The sequence below is a fragment of the Penicillium atrosanguineum genome, assembly GCF_028827265.1.
Source record: "Penicillium atrosanguineum strain IBT 20685 chromosome Unknown utg000006l_segment0_segment0, whole genome shotgun sequence".
Lineage (NCBI taxonomy): Eukaryota > Fungi > Ascomycota > Eurotiomycetes > Eurotiales > Aspergillaceae > Penicillium > Penicillium atrosanguineum.
In genome coordinates, this window is record NW_026623138.1 from 148,974 (window position 1) to 173,243 (window position 24,270).

Consider the following 24,270-nt stretch of genomic DNA (forward strand, 5'->3'; position numbering starts at 1 on the left):
GAAACTGGTTCAGGTCGGCAAAGGAGTGGAGTGTTCGGCCCGATCATGCTCGGCTCCTTTTACTCATCGTGAGACGCCTGAGCAACAATGAAGTTCATCATGGAAGACCCATTGTCGGGAGTGCTAGCCGAAATTGAGGGTGATTTCCATGTAGAAGGCTGGGAATGGAGAGACGGGCGTTCTTGGGCACCTCGTCCAACACCATCAATACTGCGTACAACATAACTCGAGAGACCCAACCCGGACCGAGTTAGGGAAACTTTCATCTTCTTGTGCTTTTCGGGGTTTTCTGAGCTCAGCAGAAGTTCTCCCAGGTGAGGATAAACTGCATCCCATTTGCACTTCCTAGAGCCTGTCGGTTCAGGGCTCTCTGCTTTCTTTGCTGGGAGTTCTTTGGATGCGATATTAGAAACGACATCGAGAAGGAGTAGATGAGTGATGGCGGACTCGACTTCATCTCTCATCCCAAGACGGCCAGGAGACTTGAGGTCGGAGACTGTTGGCAGATCGAACGAGACGTCAAAAAAGGTACCGAATGGCGGTCCTGATAAATTGGTCTGAATTGTAACAGCGAAAGAGCCATTTGGCGTGAGGAGCTGACCTCGGAAAACCGACTGGATTGGCCTCAGGAATTTCTCAACAAGAGCCTCAACCCTAGGCGCTACAGGAGACAGAGAGATCTGTTTCCAGGTCGAGAATGTGTCCGAAATATATTCCGCAGGTTCCAATCCAGACGATCGCAAAACACCAAATATATCACTGAAGTATGATTCCAACCATTTGACGCTCGATAAGTGCTGCAGATAAGCTAATGCGGGCCGAAGGAGATGGTATTCAGGAGTGTGTCGCTTCTTGGAAGTAAGCGGCGGCGGCATTTGGGTTCGTCGATGCATATTCTGGCGATGGGCAAATGCGAGAAGGAGGCGGATTGAGTGTGCCAGACCGTCCGCGAGAAGGCTGTCTCGCTGGGGGGAGTTTTGATCGGACTGGAGGCTGTCGTCGTTGCTGTCCACCAATTCCAACTGGATCTCCATTTCGTCAGAGGCGGGGATTCGAATGAGATTCTCACGTGTTGTGACGCCGGAGCTTGCCATAGACCGGGCCTCCCGAACTAGTTCGTGGAACAGCTCTTCCTCAAACACGGAGTCGCGCGCCTGGAGAATGCGTTGCTCGATCGTTTCAACATCAGGCGAGGTAGATTCAGTCGGATTCGAGCTTGTAAAGACATTAGACCCTTGCTTCACATGAACTCGGACGAAACGTGACCCAGAAGGTATCAAGCCCTTGTCCAGGATCAAGCTTCCATTCTCGGCCCGTCGAAGGGAAGCAAGTCCACGGTCGCGGAAAACTGGCGTGGCTTCCAGGAATCCGTACTGAACACCCAACGCTTGCCTTTCACGAGGCAATCTGCAGACCTTCCAGCCATTCTCTTTGATAGCCAGAACCTCATTCCAGTATCGTGTCTCTGACGTGATTTCACCTTCAAGTCTCGTGGAGGTAGTTAACAGCTTGTTGGCCGCCGAATTGAAGTTCTGTGTCCTCCATCCTCTCGATACAGTCGAAACATCTTTCGAAGCCGATTCGGGTTTCGGGGGAGGGTTGACGACTTCGGAATGGAGGGAACCGACAGGTGCGATTTGCTTCAAGTACGCGGACATGGAGGTTTCGGCCTGGCGTGGAGCATGCTTAGATAGCAACAAGGAGACGAAGTCGAGAGCAAACGTGGTCTCCATGTGAGATTGCCTGGTCATTCGGTCAGCGATCACGTCCTCAAGATATTCAATGGCGAAATGACAACGGACATGGCGAATTGAGTGATGTCGGCACGCCGCTTGTACAGCTGCTCGAGGCGCTCAGTCGTGTCGACATCAGAGGACTCCCCTTCGCCATCCTCAGATAGCGCACCGTCTCGAGCTTCCTCCTCGGCAATTTTCGCGCGAAGGACTTCCTCGTTCACATCGCGAAAGGAACCCCACTGGCTGTTGATCTGGGCGATCTCCACGGGGAGAGTGTCGGGGCGGTTTTGCTGCTCCACAACCGGGCGCAGGGGGAGGGTGAAGGAATCGGCCATGGTATTCGTAGGCAATATTCCCCCAGCTGCGCTCCAGAATGACAGTCGAAGAGATTCAAGGACGACCTGGCCCGCGGTGCTGGTCTGCACGTGACTCGGCGATAACAGCGACGATCGGCGTTTAATCGCACTTTCTTAGTTTCTTGGTTCTTTCACTTTTCAACTATGAGATCAAAAATACACTATCGTTCAAAATCCATTTGATATTCTAATGCTTTGTGCAGTAAGGTGACTGCCCTATAGCCTGAATTTATTTCACTAATGAGAGCGCTGGCGGGTCTTGACAAAGTCCACAAGATCGAAGAAACTCTTCTTGTAATACCTTTGCTGGGTAGTTCGATTCACCTGTGAAATTGTTAGCTTAGATACTGTTGATTGCGACTTGATAGTGAAACACACCTTCTGAATTCCGAACTGAGCGGAGTAATCGCCAAACTCCCAATTGTCCATAAAGCTCCAGGCCAATGCTCCCATAACGTGTACTCCGTCTTCATAGATAGATTTCAGGATTTCCTGCATAAAAGAGGCGTAGTAAACACTTCGAGGTGAGTCAAAGAGCTGATCTGATAGCTCTTTGTCCGCTTCTCCATAAACCGGGAATCCAAACTCGCTCACAAACACGGGGGTCTTGAAGGTATTCCACAGGTAGAATAGATATTCCCGGAAGTAGGTAGGCGTTATGTAGACATAACTGACTGACCTATAGCCTATGTTCCAGCCAAATGTGTTCTTGGTCTCCTGGTTGACGCAGAAGGGGAACAGAGAGTTGGAGGCCGAGTGGTTTCCGGCACAAGCTTCAATACCCTCGTCGGCCGGTGAAACGACTGTTGCAGTATATGGATCAATACCAAAGAAATCTGAGGTTCCATTGATATACTCCAGCTCCGTATGATTCAGCGGCCTGGCACCTGGCATGGTCTTCAAAACAGACTCTGGGTATTGTTTTCCGAGGAAGATAGGATTAGCGAAGAATCCTAGCTGCATTTCTTGGAATCTGTTGGCCGCTTCCACGTGTGAGGCGTTGTGGGGGTTTTTTGGCACGCCAAAGTTATCATTGAACTTAATACCCATTCGGCCAGTTCCTTTTAGAATATCGTGATAGAAGTGGTACATTTCAGCATGAGCATGAACAACATTATCAACACCTTGGAAATTGAAGGCGTAGAGCAAAGGTTCGTTGAAGGTTATCCAAATCGGCACCTTTTCGGCATAGTGAGCTAGGAGAATCTTTCCGTAGTTCACGAAGGCGTCTACGAAAGTCGAATTCTGATAGCCGGCATTGTTGTACCCGATATCTGGGTGTCTCGCTGCAGAGATTTAGAACCTTCGGTACCTTGCCGTGCACGTAAAGAAAGACTTACTCATGTTATCACTCGCGATGAACATCAGAGGACTGTCAAAGTGTAGCATGGTGACAATCGGCTGCATGCCAGCCTTGAGAACGGTGTCAATCAAATCATCGTAGTGGTCAATTGCCTGCTTGTTGACTGGTGTTCCGGGCAAGACAAATGGCAAAATACGGGTCCATGGGATCGTGAAGCTGTAGTACTCGACTCCCATGGCCGCCATGCGCTCAATGTCCTGCTTGTACAGGAAGTAATTTTCGTTGGTGATGTAGTCCTTGGGTTCGCTGTCAGGGACCAATTTTTCCAGTAAAGATGGAGAGCGACCCTCAAGGGCGACAGCTCCTTCGATCTGAGCAGCACTTCCGGCAACGCCAAACACAAAGCCGTCTGGGAAATCATAGCAGTCCTCCGGGACAAAATAATCGCTCGGAGGCAACACCAACTCGCTGCTTGGGACCGGAGTAGGGCTGATAGTGGTGGAATATAAGCCGGTCGTTGTCTGGAAGGTATGAGTATACGCTTATGCAGGTTCAGAGAGAATCACGAACGTAATTATGTAGATCCGCCTCGAGCCACATTGATGACCATGCTGCCTGTCCATATGGATCAGCAGTATCAGTGGCACTGATTTTTGAATGACCTGGAAGCCAACTTCCCCATGTCGATGTCGATAACGATGTCAAATGTTTTGCTGCATCTGTGTAACCTGGTCCATACGACCTAGTCGACGTTGGAGGAGGCATCGAAGTTGCATATCTAAGACATAAGCGGGGAAGTGTGAATTACGAGGGCCACTTACCGAACTGTCGCATTGAGGGTGTATGAAAATGGCTGGAAATAATAGCTTGGCGATGCAGCTGCTTTGGTGCACTGAGGACGCGCTGAGTTGCCGGTGGTTGTGAGGAAAGCCTCCTGTGCCCCAGCGGCCACAATCAGGCCAGTGAGACAGACAGTTGTGCCTAGCATCATTTTTATTTACGTTGTATAGTTTATTCTTTCGGTGCCTGGCGCCCTTTAATAATTTTTCGAAATCCTTGGTTCACTCCTAGTCCATGACGCCCCACCCCCGCAAGCATGATGTAGTAAATTTTCGGTTAAATGTCGGTTTACTAGAGCCTTGGAATTGCGAGGCGGGCAGAGCCGTTCAAGTTCTGAATTGGCTTCCGAGAGTATAGATCGGCAGCTCAAAGCAGCCTCGTTACGTAGCACTTCGGGAAAATAGCTACATTACCCCACATCGGGGAAAAATGCAGAGCTGCATCGGGGAAACAAATTTCCCCGCATTTGTGAATGGTGCGCATTAATGCGGATTTCCCAAGATGATGATCCCCACACGCGGAACTTTGCAATTTCTTAAACTCTTGGCATTCATGAGGTCGGGAATTCCGAGTATCGCTGCCTCAAGGTGGATTCTTCCGTTCATTTGACTGAATTTCAGTCCCGGAACTTCCCCGAAAAACAACGAACTTTTGTCGAGTATAGATTAAAGAGCACTTCAAATCTTCGAATCTGTCAGGGAGGCCATATTCTTGCCTTACTGGAGCAAAGGCAGGCTCGTTCGAGGTCTCTAATATTCTACGCTCCCTGCAGCTCTTCACACTATTGCTGATACAAGAAGTTCCTAAATGCGATGAATCATCGCTGGCCTTTTGGGCTGGGATGAGTCCATTTAATGTAGGCTTTAGTACTTTTCATATCCTCAGCAATTGGGTAGGATGACACAAGAAATACATTAAAGCTGCATGATTTCTTCTTTTGAGTCACTAGAATAATACGAAGATTATTTATTTCCTATGGTTGAATCATCTGGTCAATAGCCAGCTGTCGAGAGTGAAATTAATAAAAAAACGTCCCAACGCGCCCTTTCACCTACGCAGCCAGCCAGCTATCCATGATCATCACAGACACGCCCGTGCTAAGCAAGATTGCAGCCGATTCATGCTGTCCACAAAACAACATAGCAGCATGTTGACACCAGATCCAGTTTTTCGAGCAGCATAAGCTCGTACCAGGGGAGTAACTTCAGAGGCGGAAGAGAAGATAGGAACACCAAAAGCAGCAGAGATCGAGCTAAAATTAATCTGCTAAAGTTCTTAATGGGGAAGCTGTTCAATTGGTATCCATCCAGGAAGTTGTAAGTACTTGAAAGGTAATTCAGATCGGGCAGGATGATTGATGGCCGCCATTAGCATCTCATTTACCAAGGAACTTCGCCTCCAGGATACTGATTGTTTCCTTCTGCCTCCTCCCATCCGGGAACATGGATGTTTACAAACTTTCCATTCTGCTCAGGGGTTGCCTTCTGCACAATATCGATTACTTTCTCCGCGCCAGTCTCAACGGGGAGATCTGCGTAAGAGCTTCCGAGGTCGGTGCGCAGCCACTGAATAAGTTAGCAAACACAACCAGAGGACTACAGAGGCTCTTTATACTCACACCTGGACTAACAGCGAGAAAAGTGAAGCCTTCCTCCGCATAATCTTGGGCATATTGTACATTAAGCATGTTCAATGCAGCTTTGGAGATCTTATAGGCGGGACAACGTCCCTGTGCGTAAACTTTGGCCGTGGCAATGGAGCCTAAAGTAGTCGATCTGCAAGCCTATTAGCTGGCATCATGATAGCCATATGGTAACTGGCACTCACATGTTGATAACAACCTTCTTTTGTCCCTTCCGAAGAAGAGGCAGGAAGGCTTGCGAGACCAGGTGAACTGCAGTGACATTCGTGTTGAATATTTCATTCAGATTATCCCTAGGTTAACCGTATTAGAAGAAGATTTAGACAGATTTCTCGATTCGCTTACATCCCCTCCAGCCCATTCTTGGACGAATCCATCACGCCTGCATTGTTAATGAGGTAGTCAAGCCCCTTGCCTTGCAATTTTTGCTCTACCGACTTGATAGCCTCCTCAACGCTGGCCTTGTCGGTGACATCCAGTTTGACGAATTCAACGCGTCCCGATGAGGCGCTCACGATCTCCTTCAGCTGAGACGAGTTGTCTTGGCGCGCGGTTGCGATGATGCGCGCGACTTCGGATTTTGGCAGTGAGGCCAATCGGGAAACGAGCGCCAGACCGAGGCCGCGGGATGAGCCGGTAACCAGATATGAAGCCATAGCCTTTTGTTTGAACCAAGTTTGTTTCAATGTTGGATGTTTGAAGATCGTGTTGCGAGGGTGGCGAGAGCTGCTTACTCTTATAAATAGTGGGTTCGTCTGCCGTGGAACGACGTAATCTCCGCGTTATGTCTTAAGTCCGTTCTCAGCCACCTGAGGCCTTCTAGATGCAATTTGTAATCTAACACCTCGCATCGGAGAAGTTCCCGAAGCTTCGAAATAGTGCAATTGTAGTTTATACTAACGAGTTATACACGAGAAAGTGCTGCAGTGCTTGGGAGAATAAGAAACCGGTTTATTTGCAAGAAGTGACGTTCAGAGTCGAACAGAGACAGGTGGATATATTGACATGAAATAAGACATCTTTTGCAAAGTGATGTTGCCATCCGCTGATGACAATTATTATATGGTCGATTAATGTATTTGTGCTGAGAGTTCCGTGGAAGGGCTAGTGAGCTCGAGATCAAAAGCTGTCATCCGTAGGACCTCGCTCCGCTCGGTCCCGCATCGGAACATTTTCAACATCCGTTTCGAGGCGGAAGCCGTTGCGCACCTCGTCAGTCTTCCGTGTATACGTCCAACTATCGACGCCTAGTGAACTAGGGAACCCAATGCCGCGAAGGAAAGCCCTTCGAGGGCCCCGAGGTCCCCAAGCCCAGCCCGCTCCGCGTTGGATCGGGAGATGGTACATGCGGAAGCCAATATAAGCAAAGAATATACCAAGGGCAGAACCGAAAAGGATATCGAACCCGTGGTGCCTGTAGTCCATCCACCGAGAGGCGGCAATAAAGCAGGCCGTGGCTGTGGGCACAAAAGCCAAGATCATCAACAGGACTGGAGGAGCCGCGCCACGCATACGGACGGAAGAACGATCATCGCTGAAGTCACGACCTTCGATCGGGTATTGCGGTAAGTAAGGGAAGGTGACGGAGAACTTCGAGGCCAGCCAGAGGGTCAGGTAGCCCAAACCGGCGAAAGAGACTGCAAAAGGAGTCGGTCAGTGAGCCATAGCCAACCAGGTGTAGTTTAGGACATACAGGAAGAGTGGCCGCTAGGGAAACTTGAAAATGCATCGACGCGCACCAGATCAGACTGAACCCGGCAGATTGTCCAATCGACAAGCACTGCGGCGCCTTTCAAACTCTCACCGAGTCCACCGACCACATGAGAAGCAATGTCGCTCACATCGGGGTTGCAACGCGCCAGCAGATCAGGGCGAGGTTTTCCGACGAGACTCTTGAGTCCTTCTGTGGACGTCCAGGCGGCTGCTAGCGCCAAAGCAAGACCCAGCCAGCCAGCATTCCACTCCCATATTTTGCGACGAATCAATTGCGACTTGGAGGACTTAGCTCCATTATCGACGGCAGTCCCGGGGACGAGCGCGAATGCTCCGAGAAGGACAATCACAGCCGGTGCAAAGAGTCCAACCAGGACCAAAGTTTCGGTCGTCACGGTCTCGTTCTCCATATAAGGAAAGGAGATGCTTGGGTCGGCGAGGGAAAAGGGGTGGTGATTTGGTGTGACCTTGGAAAAGCCATATCCGATCAATGCGAGGCCGCTGGGTTCAAGATTCCAAAGTTAGTTGATGGGGGGAAACAAGTCGCGGGTGGACGTACACAATGAACACCCAGTCGACAACGTAGGACAACACCAGCAGCTTCGAGATATGCGCAATCGCGTCCTTGGGCGACATCCCGGTGGGCGCGCAGAGTGTTATGGAATGTACCTGGTCGGGACAACGGCCTTGTATGGGATTATTTCACCAGCTGCGAACTGACGACGGACAGCCAACACCGCGTGCTTGATCGGCGCTAGGCAATGATCCCTTGAAGCTTGAAACGGTGGGTTTTGCGCCCCTTTCAATACAAACGAGGAAATTGGTCAACGCAGACATAGAAGCGAAAGGAGGAACATGGGATCACAGGACTAAGACTAAATTCAGGGACAGAACGTCACTGCCAAACGCTTAGTGGCTGTGCGCATGTTCAGAGTTTAATCCCAACTTGGCAACTGGACAGGCGCTCGATCATTCAACGGGGTATCTGGCTGCCTGTGCACCTGTATCTGCATCTATTTGAATTTACGATAGAATCACTTGATTCTGATCCAGCACGATGAGTCCCAGGCCAGTTCTCTACGTCCTCATAGGAACGATCATTTATACGATCGGGGTGTACCTGGTCTGGGCACTCGTCACGATCGCAACTAGTGAAACTAGTGAACGCCCCGCACCTAGATTGCCTTGTATAAGCTCCCCTGATTGTAAATAACAATAATATCCTTACAAGTATTTAAGACACAGCTCGTAAAATCCAGAGGTCTTCTTAAGATTACTCCATATTTGCCTTCCTATACAGTCATTCCACCATCCACTTCCAACTTGCCCAGGTGGTCCTAGTGATGAATTTTGGTCTCGTCGGGCGCAAGGAACAGGCACCCGTGAGAACCACCCGAGGCTTCACAAAGACGCTGGAGAGGTACAGTACAGTCAAAATGAACTATGCTAATGTTTCCGGTGTATTTGGAAAGCCAGAAAATAACTCGAACTTATCCTCAGGCGGATTTCTGATTCATACAACTGCAAGAGTAGTGCTTAAGGCGATATATATACGTATAGTTCTCACTCGCTCATTAAATATTAAATGGGAACAAAATACCTACCATGTGGCCCTCTTTGGCAGCGGAGAGAGTAGAAGACGTAGAACTATTCATTTGAAGGCCCTAGTGCCCATTTGTTGGGCTATTGATTGGCCATGCACTTGGAAGATTGAAAGAGCGCCATTACCTCTGGGAACCCGATGAGGAACGGCAGTACATGGAAAAAAGGGAAAACATTCTTTTCATTATTAATACATGAGTTTAAATTATTTCTTATCTATTGGGCTTGTGGTTTAGTGGTATAATACTCCCTTAGCATGGGAGTGGTCCGGGGTTCGATTCCCCGCGAGTCCATTTTTTTGCCCCTCCCAATTTCAAGGGCTTGGATTTTGAATCTTATTTATCTTTCTCTGCTCTTGCATACATCATCGTGTGTGATTCGCTCGCTAGGAAAAAGGAAGAAAAGGACGCATTCCGGGAAATTTACTCTTCCCAGTTGAAATTGATCACAATGCGACCGGCAACTTGTCCTCGGCGCAATTTTTCCACGGCTTCGGGCAATCGGTTTATGGGGTAGACTTCGCTGATTTGGCGAAGCATGCCTTTCTAGTCATTAGCAAACGGTGTCCGGACTTTCTAAGATCTGTTAATGGGCTTACCTCTTCTGGCAAAATCTAGAGCAGCTGCCGTGTCACGGCGGCTGCCCACCAAGGTCCCCTTGATGCTGAGGTTCTTGAATATGTACTCACAAGGGTCGGTCCCAAGGATCATCGACCCCTTTGGCGGTAATCCAATACACATCACTATGGACCCGACTCGATCTCCGACGTAGGAGGTAGCAGTTTTGTATGCGGCCGGAGCAGTGACGAATACGCCATGGACTCCAACACCATCTGCAATATCAATTACAGACTGGGAAGGGTCCTCTGACTCCTGAAAATCAACAAAGGCTTCAGCTCCCATCTCGATCGCCAACTTGCGTTTATCGGCCCCAGTATCAACCACGATAGGGCGCATCCCAAAGGCCTTGGCTAGCTGCACGCCCTGTATTCCAACACCACCTCCACCACCCGGGAAACATACCCAAGAGCCAGCCTTGAGATTGGATTCAACGATCGATCGGTAGATTGTGCTTGCGCTGCACATTATAGGGGCGGCAATCTCATCGGGCACTCCATCGGGAATTGGAGACGCGTACCGGGCAGGGGAGACAAGATACTGCTGGTAGGTTCCTAACAGAAGTGAGACCCCGATCCTAGGAAATGTTTAACAATAATAACTAACCAGCAGTCATGAGTCCGGTGTGAATAGCCTTTTTGCAGTAACACTCCTTGTCGTCCCAGCACAGATGGCAGGCATGACATGTGTCTGTGAGAGGTTTGATACCAGCTCTGTCACCCAGCTTGAAGGTCTTCACATTGGCACCAACTTTGACAACGACTCCCGCACCTTCATGACCCGGTGATCGAACCCCAAAAGTTGACATAGGTGGCGTACCTAGATCACCTTGCATCATGTGGATGTCGGACGAGCAAAGGCCCGTGAAGTTCAATCGCAACAAGATGTCATCAGGTCCTATATGAAGGTCTCAGTGACTGTTTCGGGAAATAAACCTGATCTGCAAATTTACCTGGCTCAGGGACTGGCACCATTTGCACCTCGACATGGAAATCTGGTCCTTCATTGACGACCACGCCAGCCTTACAGTGAGTAGGAATCTCATAATCCGGCATCTCTGTCACTGAACCCATTGTGTTCTGTTTGTTGTTTATGCTCTTGCTAAATATTGACCAGCGAGGTTGGAGTGATGGTATCACTTCCTAAGACAAGAGGGGGTATATGAATCTCGGGGCATAACCGATCCAGCACCGAGGTTGGCGGCGGAATATGTCCGCTGCAGCTGCAACCCCTCTTTTTAGACGTGGGATGCTATCATGAATCCGTTGGCATATTTAGGTAGCCCCTCTTCTTCGGCGCAATGAAAACGGGGCTCCCCTTCATCGAAAAAGTGGGGAAGTACATTCTCCATATAGCCGGCGGAGAGCTGTAAGATTATCTATGACCCAACGGCTACTCTGTTGGTTACTCGTGAAGTTTCAGGATTGAGACGTGTCAACAATAGAACGGAATTATGTATTCAATCGCTATTCACAGAAACTCCAATCCACGCCCAGCAATGAAACGAAGCACCCTCAGCACTGAGCACATCACGATAAAAAGAAAATAAATCAATCCCAGACCATCCAGCCACACGATCCACCAATCAGGACCATCGTCATTGCTGTCAAGATACCAGCACCTGCCCTGTCCGCGGTCGTGATTGAGAATGACAAGGCTTTTGGCTTTGGCTGTTGGGGCTTCCCACCGGCATTAGGATTTCCCTTGCTAGTACCGCCGTTATCATCGGTAACTGGCGGAGCCACCTTGTTGATGAGGTTAGACTGAATCACATCAAGGGAAGCCATCTGTTGACCGAAGTCTTTGGTGTTGTCCCATTTCTGCTCTGTCCATTTCAGGCCGCAGGTTGTCCCATCACTGCCACCAGTGCAGCTCTTGGCTACTGCCTTAGCGGTAGCCTTTAGCTTGGGCATAATTTGATCGTAGGTAAATGGTGCCATCTGAGTGGTGGCAGCCATCCATCGTGCGAGATAGCCCTTGAACGAGCGCTGATCCACCATGCATGTATTTACCGTCTCACAGGCACGCTCGTACATGACGTTTTCAGGGTTCGTTGCGAAGAAGATGTCAGAAGCATCGAGGACCTTCTGCACCCGTTCCTTCCACTTGGGATCTTCTGTCTGGTGGAGAGTTAGCTCATGATCTAAGGAAAGTCAAAATAGGCTGTGCAATACTTACTGCGTTGTACATGTTGGCTGCGCCGAGCAAGTAGACGCCATTGTTGTATGTCCACTCGATTTTGTTCATCTCTTGGCAATCAGTCAGATCGCTTGCGCCATCCCAGAAATGATACTCGTCGGTCATGAAACCGACTTGTCTGGTCCAGTCCCAGGCTTTCTCTGCCCAATCAGCGTACGTTTGGTTGCCGGTATACTTGTGCAGGCGCGCAGCGATGTTGAAAAAGCCACCCGTCGAGATGGTGTTCTTGTAGCTGTAGCCGTTGTTCCAGGTGAAGATCTGCCAACGCAGTCCACCGCCACATGTACCGGGGTCCCATCGTGATGCCTGAGTATTGAAAACAGCCTGAGCCATTTCGAGCCATTGAGGCTGGCCGCTGGGAGGGTTGGGGAAATTGCGCTCGGCAGCAGACATCGCAGCGAATCCCCAAAATGCTTGATCATCATTTCCTTCTGTCTTACTCTGGTTGCTAGGCATAAAGGCATAATTATCACCTGCCTGCCACAGCATACCCTGAGTGGTGATATCGACCCATTTCGTGTCGCCGGTGTAGTACCAGTAGTCGATCAATGCGTTGAACATAGCACCGGCCTCCCACCAGTAATATGGATCGGGCAGGTTACCCGGGTTATCGCCGGGATTCATACCGGTGTAATAAGTCATCATGTTGTTCGCGACTTGTTTCGCAGCCTTCTTGATGGAGACTGTGATCGTGATATCCATTAGCTACCGATCACAAAGTGTGTAATACCGCATCGCACATACGCTCATCATCGAGATCCAACTCAACAGCCCCAACTACCTGTAAGCCCATAAAGGTGGCCGTCAGGAGACCCGCCCATGAGGAGCGGGATGCCCGTCCAGTCAGGCGCATGATGGGCGATTTAGTCGTAAATCAACAAGGAAAGGTCAATTCCATGCGCCCCGCGAGTGCCGATTATGTTGATGCTTGGTGAGACTTCAAGATAAGAGGGAGTTCTTCTTGCGCAAAGATTGATGCTTGGTAACCTGTTTGATGCTGCTAGTTGTGACGACCAGGCATTTCCAGGCAGAAGAAGAGACAAAGAGGAAGAAGAGTTCCAAGGCGTAACGTCAGCGCCATGAGGAATAGTGAGAGGGGCTACGTGGATCAATTCAGCGCATTCCTCAACACCAGGAGTGCTGGCATGGTAACAAGGCGTGTATCCCTCGAATCACCTTGCCCTAGACAGGAGGAAATGGGGCAAAAGGGACAATACTCGGCCGCAAGAAGCATTTTAATTGCCGTATCCTATCATTGCCGCCGGAAGAAGGCTGTGGTAAGCTGAAAGTGCAACCTTGGACCTGATACCGATGGTTCGATCCATGGTTCTGAAGCCTTTCGGTCCACGATAGGGATCGGCGAGGAATGCGGGCGAGGAGCTGTCAAACAGAGGTGGACGATCTGTTCAGGGCCGCAAGAAGAGAAGTGTGAGTATGTGAGCCAATAGATCAATCTTGCTAAGGCTAAACTGGAGTCGATGCGGGAGCGGTTTGTCGCCGAAAACAAACGGGATGCAACTATCGACGCATGCCGATGTTGTAACCTCTATCCCTTTCCGGCAGGGAGAGGTCAAAATCCTAGGCCTCGTCCTTTCTCCGCTCCTGACTGACGAGTTAAAGGCCTTGTAAGGGGGTATAATGGAATTGTCGTCTGCTTCAGGTGTACCTTAGTTGATGATAAAACGTGTCCATGGCAAACATGGGTCCCTGCATGGAAGGCGCCGTGTCGACCTTGGAACAACGTTGAGACTCCGTACCAAGGGAAAGGATATAAATTGAACTATGGAAATAAAAAGACCACTTGAGAATTCCACAGGACTTGAAACCAATTCTTCGTCAAGTCTTTTGTAGTTATAAAATTTAAAGTTACTAACTTATTTTCGACACCTGGTTATTCGGGCAACAACACATTTTTCAGGTCATTTTCATATTTTCTTTAAACCAGTTCTGTTGTCGCAAAGAAATACATAAACCTATAAGCCTCTTCATTCAATTCTGTAACAGTGAATCTCATATCTAGGCAGGTTCTGTGGTGCTTAGGTACTTGGGCGCAGCTGCTCTATTTCGCGACATAAGCCACCTAACATGAGCAAGTACATATTGTTTTCCCTGGGTCAACGTTATTCTGCGTAGTATCTTTTATACGGAAAGCTGATTGACTGGTAGGCGTGAATAATTGCCGATTTCCTTAAGCTCGACCAAACTTGATTTATTGATCGGCGCCACGTTGGGGTCCGACTAGAGACCGGGGCCCCTGTCAAGGGCTTTGCGGCACCGATCCAGTCGCCCAAACAGGAAATTCCTGGCTTATCCTACGGCTAACCGGGGAAAATCCTACGGTTTACCGGGATCACCGACTTTACTAGTCCTGACTGAGAAGGTTTCTACATTTTAAACCTTCAATCTACTACGGTCGTAGAACCCCCTCTTCTGATCGCTGCTCTTCATTGCAACTTCACTTCATCTGACACGCAGAGATCAACAATAATACTTATATGATAAACCTGTGCTGTTAACAGCCAAACTAACCAAACCGATTAACTCTCAGTAATAAACTATCCCCATGCGTGCATTTATACACCGACTCTGTGCCCTGTCAGTGGTGCTGGCCGGGGTGCACACAGCAAACGGCAAGCCAGAAGCCCTTGTCTCATCGCCAGGTGATACAGCAGTCATTCCAGGATGGAGTCTCCAGTCCGCCACCCGTGTAGATGGCGACTTGTCCGCCTTATCGAAGCCGGGGGCTCAAACCGGTACATGGTACTCGGTGAGCTCCCGCGGAACCGTTATGGCTGGATTGATCCAGAACGAAGTGTACAAGGAAGACGACATTTTCTATTCCAACCATATGGAGAAACTCGCAGGGCAAGCAATCTTCAAAGCACCCTGGATATATCGCCAAGAGATTACACTTCATCCGAAATCCGAGAATTACTTCGCACTGAAGACGCATGGGATAACGTCGAAAGCGGACATTTACTTCAATGGTGCCCTTATTGCGTCTAGTGAAGAGCAACAGGGCTCGTATGGAGGTCATACTTATGATTTGACAGACCATGTGAAAGATGGTATCAACTGTGTTCTGATCCGGGCTTATCCCACGAACTATCTTCGTGACTTCGCTATGGGCTTTGTGGACTGGAATCCGTACCCAGCTGACAATGGTACCGGCTTGTGGCGCAATGTGGAGGTTTCACAGACGGGCGCTGTTTCGATGTCTCCATTCCGAGTGATCACTGATTTTACCAAGCCTGGCATGGGTGACACGGTGAGTGTAACTCTGAGGACCAAGCTTGTCAATCACGCCGCAACGTCCGTGCAAGTCACGATGAAAGCAAGGATTCATTGTCCGGGTGGTACTGAGGCAGGCTCGATAACATATGGAGTCAAACTCGAGGCTGGTGAGCAAAATATCGCCTCAGTGAGGGTTCCGATTCAGAATCCCCAAATTTGGTGGCCCGTTAGTTGGGGACTCCAGCCACTCTATACCGTCCAAGCTGGCATATTCACAGGGAATGGAGAGGGCGAGCTATCGGATATATCCCCCCTCCAGGAGTTCGGTATCAGGCACGTCTCGTCGACGGTAAATCAATACAACGACACCGCATTTAGCGTTAATGGCCACCCATTCCAGGTTCTGGGTGCAGGGTATAGCTCAGACATGTTCATGCGCTTTGATGAGAAGAGAGTTGAGAAAATTTTTCGATATGTGATTCATATGGGACTCAATACCGTTCGCCTTGAGGGAAAGCAGGAGCACCCGGAGCTATACACGCTCGCTGACCGTATGGGCATTATGGTGCTAGCAGGCTGGGAATGCTGTGATAAGTGGGAAGGTTGGGATTATAATTCCGATGCTGATGGTGTCAAATGGGGAGAGACCGACTATCCCATCGCTCGAGCTTCCATGCTTCATGAGGCGGAGATGATGCAGGCTCATCCGTCAATGCTCGGATTCCTGGTGGGATCAGACTATTGGCCTAACGACCATGCGACCACGACCTACATGGATGCTCTGAAGAAAATGGACTGGCGTAATCCTGTTATTGCATCAGCGAGCATGCGTGGGTTTCCAGAAGCCCTTGGACCATCCGGAATGAAGATGGACGGTCCTTACGACTGGGTGCCGCCCAATTACTGGTACGGCGAGGACGAGGGAGCTGCATTTGGGTTCGGGTCCGAACTGGGCGCTGGTGTTGGAACGCCTGAAATGGGAAGCTTGAAGAAATTCCTTTCCCAGAACGATATGGATCAGCTCTGGAAGGAGCCGAACATAGGTCTCTACCACATGTCCAGCAACGTCTCGTCATTCTACAATCGGGAAATATACAACGAGGGTCTGTTCTCTCGATACGGGAAGCCCACCAGCGTTGATGACTACATTGCGAAGTGTCAGATGGCAGACTATGAGGCCACTCGTGCGCAGTTCGAAGCGTACTCAGCTCGCCAGAACGCATCGCGACCAGCGACCGGCTCGATCTACTGGATGTTGAATAGCGCCTGGCCTAATATGCATTGGCAACTCTTCGACCACTATCTCAGTCCCATGGGAGCTTACTTCGGCACTCAAGTCGGCACGCGCGAGGAGCACGTAGCTTATGACTATGAGAACGAGTCAGTCTGGCTGATCAACCATTCTTTGGAGACGGAAGGAGATCGAGAGATCACAATTGATCTCATCGATACCAACGGAAAGAAGATCTATGGGGATAAGGTCAAAACTCGTACCAGCCCACTTTCATCAAAAGAAGTCCGAGACGTGAGTGGTATAGACAAGATCACGGATGTCGCGTTTTTGCGCCTAACGCTGTATGATGCGAAGGGAAAGGAACCCCTGCTGAGCCGAAACGTGTACTGGCTCTCGCCCAAGCCCGATGTTTTGGACCGGTCTAAGTCTAACTGGTATTATACCCCAGTCACCACCTATGCCAACTTCTCCAGGCTGGAGCAAATGGCACCAGCCACCGTGAACCCCTCTATTGGCGAAGTCAAAGCCGTGAATGGCTGGAAATCATTTGAAATTTTGCTTGAGAACCAGTCCAAAGTGCCCGCTGTCTTCATACGACTGAATGCTCTCAAGTCAGACGGTACGGAAATCACGCCGATTCTCTGGTCAGAGAACTACGTGACACTTTGGCCGAAGGAGAAGTTGTATTTGAAGGCTAGATTCGAGGGTGAACTGCACAATATTACAGTTGAGCTTTCTGGAAGGAACTTGAATAAACAGGTGGTGAAGGGCCCTAAGTAAGCGAAACAAAGGTAGGAGTGTTGCTTATCGTGAAGAAGCGATGTGATTAAACCGTTGCTATGATGGTTCGATAAATGATTCGTATGCTTCTTAATGAAATGATAACTTCAATGATACTATGTGCTACATGTAGTTTCAATTTGAACGTGTAGCCTACCAGGCACTGGCGAGGAGCTAACACCTTCACGCGATGCCAGCCTCACCCTCGCCCTCCGGAGCCGATCGCTTCTATACCACCCAATAGACTTAAGATAAATGTGACAGGAGAATCATTACAGATCGTTCAGAACCGCAATGCTGTTCACTTATATATGGCTGCAGTCTGTAACAAACTCAAGACTTGGGGCACCTTTGACCCTGAGTACTCTACACCGAGTACTGCGGGATTCTTGATCGGTTTTTCGGCATAAAGCATATGAAGACGTTGACCTGAGGACTCATAGATCATAGGCACCTTCTGAATATCCGGAAATGAGAGCACTTCCTTGCTGGATGCATTGGTCCATAGATAGTATAGGGAGATACTCGTTAGAGCTACAAAGTCTCGACCGAGCTCCTGGAGCACAGAGGTCCAATTGTCATCTTGTGCTAATGAGACGTGGTAGAATGTCAAGGTTGAGAGGTTCTCGCGCAGACGTCCCAGTATTTTGATAAGATCTGGAGCCCTCACCAAAGTTCGGAATAAGGCCAGTTCTTTTAGTTGAGAAAATATCGCTGTTTCAGCTAGCTCATGCATGAACTCGCAAGCCAAATCGTGAGACCCAAGATTGAGGAGAAGTGTTCTCAGGTTAGGCGCACTCAGGATCAGTTCAAGTAGAAAGCCGAAATTGTCGAGCGTCAGGTATTGCTCGAGAGATAACTTCTGTAGATTTGACCAGACCACTTTGAACTCGGGCTGTCGGTATAGTAATTTAGGCAAACGGCGCATGTCCATAATCAACGTTCGGGAAAATTTATTTGCGTAGATCAGATGGAATGAGGAGACTGGTAGTTGCGCATCAACGATGAGGGCAAAGAATACAGCGACCGCATCGGTTATAGTGACGCGATTCATATCTGGGTGTCCTTCGGGATATCGACAGAAAATGAAGAACGAGCGACATTTGGTTAATTTATTGGTGAGGTTATCGCGCAGGCGACGGATCGCCTCAACCTCCATTGGCGCTGACAAAGAACCCCATGGGTGACGGTCCAAGACCAGACCACGACCGACCCCATTCTGAAGCATAAAAGCTAAGCCTTGTACATAGGGTCGGAGGGCCTCGTGTTGTGAGAGAGCGTCGACCCGCTGGAGGCTATCGTCGGAGAGGTCGGTCTTGATGGAAGTAAAGAACCGTCGCGCGAAACAATGGAACGTCTTCTTTTGCAGCTCGCGACAGGCCAAGCGGAGGTCGAGTAGACCTTCCCCTTCGACGTCATTCGCGATGAGTTCGATAAGCTCGACAGCTAACGTAGGAAAGAGAGCCGTGGTTGGTTTCATGTTGCAGGTATAGAGTGTTTAGGATGAAAAATGTCACATCGCGACCGTGACAGATGCACTCATGATGAATCACCAGGTGGAGCAGTGGAGCTTCCCCGGATTTCAAGAAATAAACCGATTATCTGGGGCTACCCCTCACTTTGTCTGGGCTACGGAGAACGGGATGAGCCGGAATGGGAAAACTGACGTGGCCGAGGGAACCGTGGTACAAGGAAATACGGATTGACCAGAGGAAAACGGAATTTTAATGTATGGTATTAAGTAGCTAAACTCAATAGAGGCGCTGAAGACATACTCAAATCCCTAATATGATGTCCAAAGTATCCAAGATGATCAAGGCATCACCGATAACATCCAAATGCCGCCTGTGCAACTCTTTACACGTAAATAATTAATGCTCCATGGCCGGGGCGAGCTTCATCCACATTTCACATCGCTCCGTTTGTTGCTTAGGAACTATTTCCATGTTTGTTGAGTTAGTTTCTAGCTTCAAGCGTTGTCCCTGGCCATCTCCCCAAGGATTCCACATGGGCGCATCCTCATTCCGATACTCGTTTGGATTAAGCGCTTTGATAAAGCTAAGATAGTAGTCCATGGTGATGGGGATAATCGCAGAGTTGATGTTGGCATAAGAGTAAGTGGGCTCATTGGTTTCTCCTACCCCGAAGATGGCAGGCAGGTCGAAGACGTGGGGTACTCCCTTCCCGTTTGCGATCTCAGTTGGGTCTTGTACATTGAAGCGGTAGTTCCAGACCTTGTCGGATGAAAAATATCGAGACATGCTGGCAGCCATGTGATTCCCTGGGCAGGTGAATGTTGCCTCTCCGTAGGCTGCAGCTGCGGATGGGAAGTATGCGGCATGTTTTGGAAGAGGGTCCATACGTGGATAAGCCTTGCTGATGGTATCGAGCTGGACATGACTCAATCCTGGGTAGTTGTTCTTCATGAACTGTGCCACCTCGGACTGACTCGTCGCGTTATATGCAAAATCGGTCCCTTCGTTGTCGTCGTCGGTGACAATGAGAGGTACATGAATGAGTTTGCCCTGTTCAAACGAACTGTACAAGCGATCGTGGACTAGATCGTCATCCACAATTGGAAGAAAATACCACAACGGAGCAGGGTCGTCACTGCCACCAGGGAAAGGCTCATCAACATTGTATGTCTGAATGGTGTCGATATGAGCCGAGCGTAGACAGGAAAGGGACTCTTCGTCTTCATCGCAACCGACATCCTTTACGAATCGTTGGTACTGAAACTCCATTTCTGCAACAGTCCGCTGGGTTGGCCAAAATGTTGACTCGGCTACTGCTCCGATGAAAAGATTGTCATTGCGACCACCGTATGCAGTAAGATGATGCGCGACAGAGCCAGATCCCGACGAGTCGCCATGGATCACGATGTGATCTGGGTTCCCGCCGAAATGTCGAATATACTTTTTAACCCAGTGGAGCGCCTTACGCTGGTCGAGCAGCCCTGCATTGAGACTGCCATTCTGACGCACAGCCTCACTTGCAAGGAAGCCCAGAGCACCAACTCGATAGTTGAAGTTGACGAAGACAATGTCGTGTCCCGATTGCTCAACAACTTCACTCCCGTTGTAGTTCGCATTGGCGTTATTTGCATATCCGCCGCCCTGGATGAACAACCACACGGGGAGACTCGAATCGCTGGAAGCGTTTGCAGGCTTCCAGACGTTGATGAACAAGCAGTCCTCTGATAAAGAATCGCTGGGAGTCTGTCCGACGCCGATACAGATGGGGCCGAACTAAATCAGTCAGTCTGTGCTCAAATAATCATACAGGCGACTAACCGATGACGCGTCAAACAGCTTACTGTTAGCGTCAGGATCCTCTGGTGATCGGAATCTCAAGTCATGAACCGGAGCTTTCGCATATCTCATCCCCAGATACTGGTCCACTTCATTGTGCAGCGACACCCCTTGATAGAGGTTATAACCCAGATCTATGACCGCAGCTTTAGGTAGTGACGTGGCTGAAAGGAGGCCCCCAAGGAGGCCCACAATATGTAAGACGTGCATATATATGAACATTCGACTGTGTATACTTTCGGTATACGAAGCTATACGTAGCTATACGACGATCTGGTTCACGCCTAGTCCCGCGTCTTGGCTGACGCAATTGCGAGGACCCTAGCTATCACGTGATCCGTAGTCAATCACGATAAACATAGATCCATGTTGAGTTATTGATTCACAAAGACCCACATCGCACTAGAGAGATGAAAGATTCAACAGATCAAAAATAAAACATTTCAGTGCTACGAGGGTATTTGTAAATCGGAAGTCTTAGATAATGGTACAATTAAGTCAATATATAATACATGGCCTATTGACCGGGTAAAATCTCGTAACTCATAAACGCGTCATCATCATTCTAGTACACTCGATGAGCATGGCTCCCGCGACCATCAGTGCCGTGCATGCGACGAGTTCCAGCAGCCTAAAATCAATAATTAGTACCAATTCCAAGCCGGGAAGATGAAAGACGTACCTTGAGAGCGGGACGATGAGTCAAGCTTCCCTTCAATTTCAACATAGCTCCAGAGACCTTATCGCCCATGGTAACCTTGCGGTGGTGATGTTGAGGGGTAGTGCTTCCCCAGTGTCGTTTGGTGGTGCGGTGAGTGGAGGGTGCGTGACGGGTAGTGGTGGCCGGTGTGTGACGGGTAGTGGTGGACTTGGTCTTGATAGTCTGCTTTCGAGCACCGGGGCCACGAAGACGAGTCATCAGCGTGGGCTTAGACTCGCGCGTAGTGGTGGTAGCTGGGCGACGACGGTGGAACATTTTGATTGTTTGTGATTGTTTGTGAATGTTTGATGGTTGGATGTAGAGATAGTATCTGAGATATAGTGATTGGAAATAAAGGAAAGACGGTAGATGCGACCGTGTTAAATAAACAAAGAGCTTCACCAGATATCGAAAAACCTGATACTCTATGACAGCAGAACTAACGTATGCCAAGTGCCACATCACGGTGTGAAACGAAGTTGACAGGGATTGTATGGAGTGGCGTCGAGTCGGGACGTCATTCGTGGAAGATCAGCGCTGCCGATCACCACCCTCCTCTGCAAGGTGGAGAGCTACTGGCCAGCTCCGAATAAAAATGTGGCTTGTTCGTAGGGTGTGGCGAGGATCGTCATCAAATGCATGGGGCTTTTAATATAAATTATGGCTGAAGCTGTGTTTGATAGGGCTGTTACCATAGTGAGGTGACATCATGGCAGCTGAACCCTTGAATACGTTACATGCCACTGCAGAGCCAAGCTATTTTTGTATATTCTTTGAAATAAAGCCACGATTGTACCCCGTGCAGATAAGTAGTTCGCAGCTCAAGCCATCGTCATCGTAGACATAATATCATGAAATGTCGTCACCCTTAATGGCCCATGCATCGCAGCACTCGACATCAACGTAATTTCACGACTCACACGACCCAATTGTTACAGATCATCCACATACGCAATCATCTTCTGACCTAAGGCGTCATATCCCAGATCTTTGCTCCTTGGGAAGTCCTACCTCCAAGCCCAGATCTGTTCGCTGCCACCCTTGCGTGTTCCCGAGACGTATTTCTTCCCCTTGAATTGTTTGTAGCTGTGCTCGGCCCCGATTTTGAATATGCATCGCGCCAACCATAGATGTACCCAGGCGCTAGCTACAAATATGTAGCAGCAGAACCCTCGTCTAATAGCGTTTGGGTCGGTCCCCCTTCCGAATTTCAAAATACCCGTAGACATCCACGGTAGAGCCAGGAACATGACAAATGTTAAAGCAACACAACCTTGGAATGGTTATCTACAGCATATTTTATTGACGAAAAAAGTTCATTCATATTGCCAACCTACAAGTAAATTTATGAAGAGCTGCCTCCCACGGTCTAGAAGCTCTTTTTCAACCACTGTGTCTGCGAGTTGCAATAAGCCAAGAGACCAGTCAGGCCCCACTCAACACCCATACCACTTTGCTTGTGACCACCAAATGGCGCCTTAGGAGAGACATCAAAGTGCGAGTTGACCCAAACAACACCTGCCTGGAGCTGATTAGCCATACGAGTAGCCCGCTCAAAATCTTTACTCCAAACTGATGCGCCGAGGCCAGTGTCCAGGGCGTTCGCTTTCTCAAGAACATCGTCCTCATCCGACCATTTCATAATGGGAAGAATGGGCGCAAACGGCTCCTCCTGCACGACACGAGATGACTCGGGCGGATTGTCAATAATGGTCGGGTGGATGAAGTATCCGTGCGACTCTTCGATCGAACCGCCCAGTGCAGCCTTGAGATTCTCGGTGGTGATGGAGCTGAAAAGCTCTTTGGCTTTCTCGAATTGCATTTTGTTCTGGACAGGGCCGAAGAAAACATCGGCCTCGTTACCGTCTCCAACCTTAAGCGTCTTTACAAATGCGATCAGCTTCTCTAGGAAGGCGTCGTAGATCTTCTCGTGGACATAGAGACGCTTGATCATCATGCAGATCTGAGAGCTGCAAAGATAGGACAAGATACCGATCTTAGGAATGATAGCGTCAATGTCGACATCGTCGCAGATAATGGCAGGGTCATTTCCACCAAGCTCCAGAGTTACTCGCTTAAGAGTCTTAGCGCAGCTTGCCATCACCCGCTTACCCGTTGCAATAGAGCCGGTGAAGCTGATCTTATCGATACCAGGGTGATCCGTAAACATCGGGCCAAGGGTATCATCACCACTCAGACACTGAATCACACCGGGAGGGAAAAATCGAGTCGCCAACTCAACCAACTTCAAGTCACAGTAAGGAGTGAAAGGCGATGGTTTAACGATAACAGCATTACCAGTGTAAACAGCAGCGACGATCTTGCCCATAGCAAGGAGCACGGGGAAGTTCCACGGCACGATCGCACCTGCAACACCCATAGGCGTATAGCGCTGAACAATCTTCAGATCATCTTTCTCCTCGATAACGTTGTCTTTGATTTCGATTTCAATCATGGCCCGAATCCACGTAGAGGCCATTCCGACCTCGGTAGCGGCTTGGTTCAGTGGCTTTCCCTGCTCCATGGTGAGGGTCTCAGCGAATGCATCAGCGTTAGCGTCGACAGCGTCAGCGTAAGCTGACAGAGCGGCCCGACGCTCGGCGAAAGATGTCTTAGACCACTCCTTGAAGGCGTTGCGGGCATGCTTCACGGCACGGTCGACATCTTCTTGGGTCGCGACAGGGACTTCAGGGTTGGGCTTGGAATTCGCAGGGTTAATGCTGTGTCGAGTTGTAGAGGTTGGGGACAATTCGTTATTAATAATATTATGGAAGGTCTACCGAATTGTCAGTAATCTTTTCAAATCTCATTCTGACATGTTAGACTCACGGTGAAGTCCAAAGGACCGTTCTTAGCAGTGTCGGCCATTGTCGAGAGAAAAAGTCAAAATCCCCAGTACTTAACTGCAAAATATAGTAATTCAGCTGGACAATCTGAAGAGAATTACTTTTTCATACAAACGGCAAATCTTCGAGAGGAGGGGTATTTTCACAACTTATGTAG

General features: G+C 49.3%; 10 protein-coding genes across 10 annotated transcripts; 1 reads left to right on the forward strand and 9 right to left on the reverse strand.

Moving 5' to 3' along the window:
- Positions 1 to 59: 59 nt before the first annotated feature.
- Positions 60 to 2,071, reverse strand: N7443_007157 (mediator of RNA polymerase II transcription subunit 17; the record flags this gene model as incomplete). The annotated part of the gene is made up of 2 exons (XM_056887213.1): positions 60 to 1,743; positions 1,803 to 2,071. 2 exons carry the CDS (start codon positions 2,069 to 2,071, stop codon positions 60 to 62), a joined length of 1,953 nt encoding a protein of 650 aa, XP_056738904.1.
- A 258-nt stretch (positions 2,072 to 2,329) lies between these two features.
- Positions 2,330 to 4,386, reverse strand: N7443_007158 (glycoside hydrolase family 1 protein; the record flags this gene model as incomplete). Its single annotated transcript, XM_056887214.1, has 4 exons — positions 2,330 to 2,416; positions 2,471 to 3,378; positions 3,433 to 3,884; positions 4,217 to 4,386. 4 exons carry the CDS (start codon positions 4,384 to 4,386, stop codon positions 2,330 to 2,332), a joined length of 1,617 nt encoding a protein of 538 aa, XP_056738905.1.
- Positions 4,387 to 5,614: 1,228 nt separating this feature from the next.
- On the reverse strand, positions 5,615 to 6,533 carry N7443_007159 (SDR family oxidoreductase; the record flags this gene model as incomplete). Its single annotated transcript, XM_056887215.1, has 4 exons — positions 5,615 to 5,800; positions 5,854 to 6,010; positions 6,063 to 6,170; positions 6,223 to 6,533. The coding sequence occupies 4 exons, from the start codon at positions 6,531 to 6,533 to the stop codon at positions 5,615 to 5,617; spliced, it is 762 nt and encodes a 253-aa protein (XP_056738906.1).
- A 463-nt stretch (positions 6,534 to 6,996) lies between these two features.
- N7443_007160 (phosphatase PAP2 family protein) lies at positions 6,997 to 8,226 on the reverse strand (the record flags this gene model as incomplete). The annotated part of the gene is made up of 3 exons (XM_056887216.1): positions 6,997 to 7,514; positions 7,571 to 8,091; positions 8,150 to 8,226. The coding sequence occupies 3 exons, from the start codon at positions 8,224 to 8,226 to the stop codon at positions 6,997 to 6,999; spliced, it is 1,116 nt and encodes a 371-aa protein (XP_056738907.1).
- Positions 8,227 to 9,614: 1,388 nt separating this feature from the next.
- On the reverse strand, positions 9,615 to 10,882 carry N7443_007161 (zinc-dependent alcohol dehydrogenase; the record flags this gene model as incomplete). The annotated part of the gene is made up of 4 exons (XM_056887217.1): positions 9,615 to 9,733; positions 9,791 to 10,363; positions 10,416 to 10,706; positions 10,762 to 10,882. 4 exons carry the CDS (start codon positions 10,880 to 10,882, stop codon positions 9,615 to 9,617), a joined length of 1,104 nt encoding a protein of 367 aa, XP_056738908.1.
- Positions 10,883 to 11,359: 477 nt separating this feature from the next.
- N7443_007162 (glycoside hydrolase family 76 protein) lies at positions 11,360 to 12,861 on the reverse strand (the record flags this gene model as incomplete). Its single annotated transcript, XM_056887218.1, has 3 exons — positions 11,360 to 11,929; positions 11,988 to 12,691; positions 12,753 to 12,861. 3 exons carry the CDS (start codon positions 12,859 to 12,861, stop codon positions 11,360 to 11,362), a joined length of 1,383 nt encoding a protein of 460 aa, XP_056738909.1.
- Positions 12,862 to 14,571: 1,710 nt separating this feature from the next.
- On the forward strand, positions 14,572 to 17,256 carry N7443_007163 (putative glycosyl hydrolase; the record flags this gene model as incomplete). The annotated part of the gene is made up of 1 exon (XM_056887219.1): positions 14,572 to 17,256. The coding sequence occupies one exon, from the start codon at positions 14,572 to 14,574 to the stop codon at positions 17,254 to 17,256; it is 2,685 nt and encodes an 894-aa protein (XP_056738910.1).
- Positions 17,257 to 17,557: 301 nt separating this feature from the next.
- On the reverse strand, positions 17,558 to 18,736 carry N7443_007164 (uncharacterized protein; the record flags this gene model as incomplete). Its single annotated transcript, XM_056887220.1, has 1 exon — positions 17,558 to 18,736. One exon carries the CDS (start codon positions 18,734 to 18,736, stop codon positions 17,558 to 17,560), a length of 1,179 nt encoding a protein of 392 aa, XP_056738911.1.
- Positions 18,737 to 19,127: 391 nt separating this feature from the next.
- Positions 19,128 to 21,543, reverse strand: N7443_007165 (putative carboxylesterase; the record flags this gene model as incomplete). The annotated part of the gene is made up of 4 exons (XM_056887221.1): positions 19,128 to 20,504; positions 20,550 to 20,701; positions 21,165 to 21,198; positions 21,250 to 21,543. 4 exons carry the CDS (start codon positions 21,541 to 21,543, stop codon positions 19,128 to 19,130), a joined length of 1,857 nt encoding a protein of 618 aa, XP_056738912.1.
- A 1,093-nt stretch (positions 21,544 to 22,636) lies between these two features.
- On the reverse strand, positions 22,637 to 24,135 carry N7443_007166 (aldehyde dehydrogenase family protein; the record flags this gene model as incomplete). Its single annotated transcript, XM_056887222.1, has 2 exons — positions 22,637 to 24,043; positions 24,097 to 24,135. The coding sequence occupies 2 exons, from the start codon at positions 24,133 to 24,135 to the stop codon at positions 22,637 to 22,639; spliced, it is 1,446 nt and encodes a 481-aa protein (XP_056738913.1).
- Between the last annotated feature and the right edge of the window lie 135 nt (positions 24,136 to 24,270).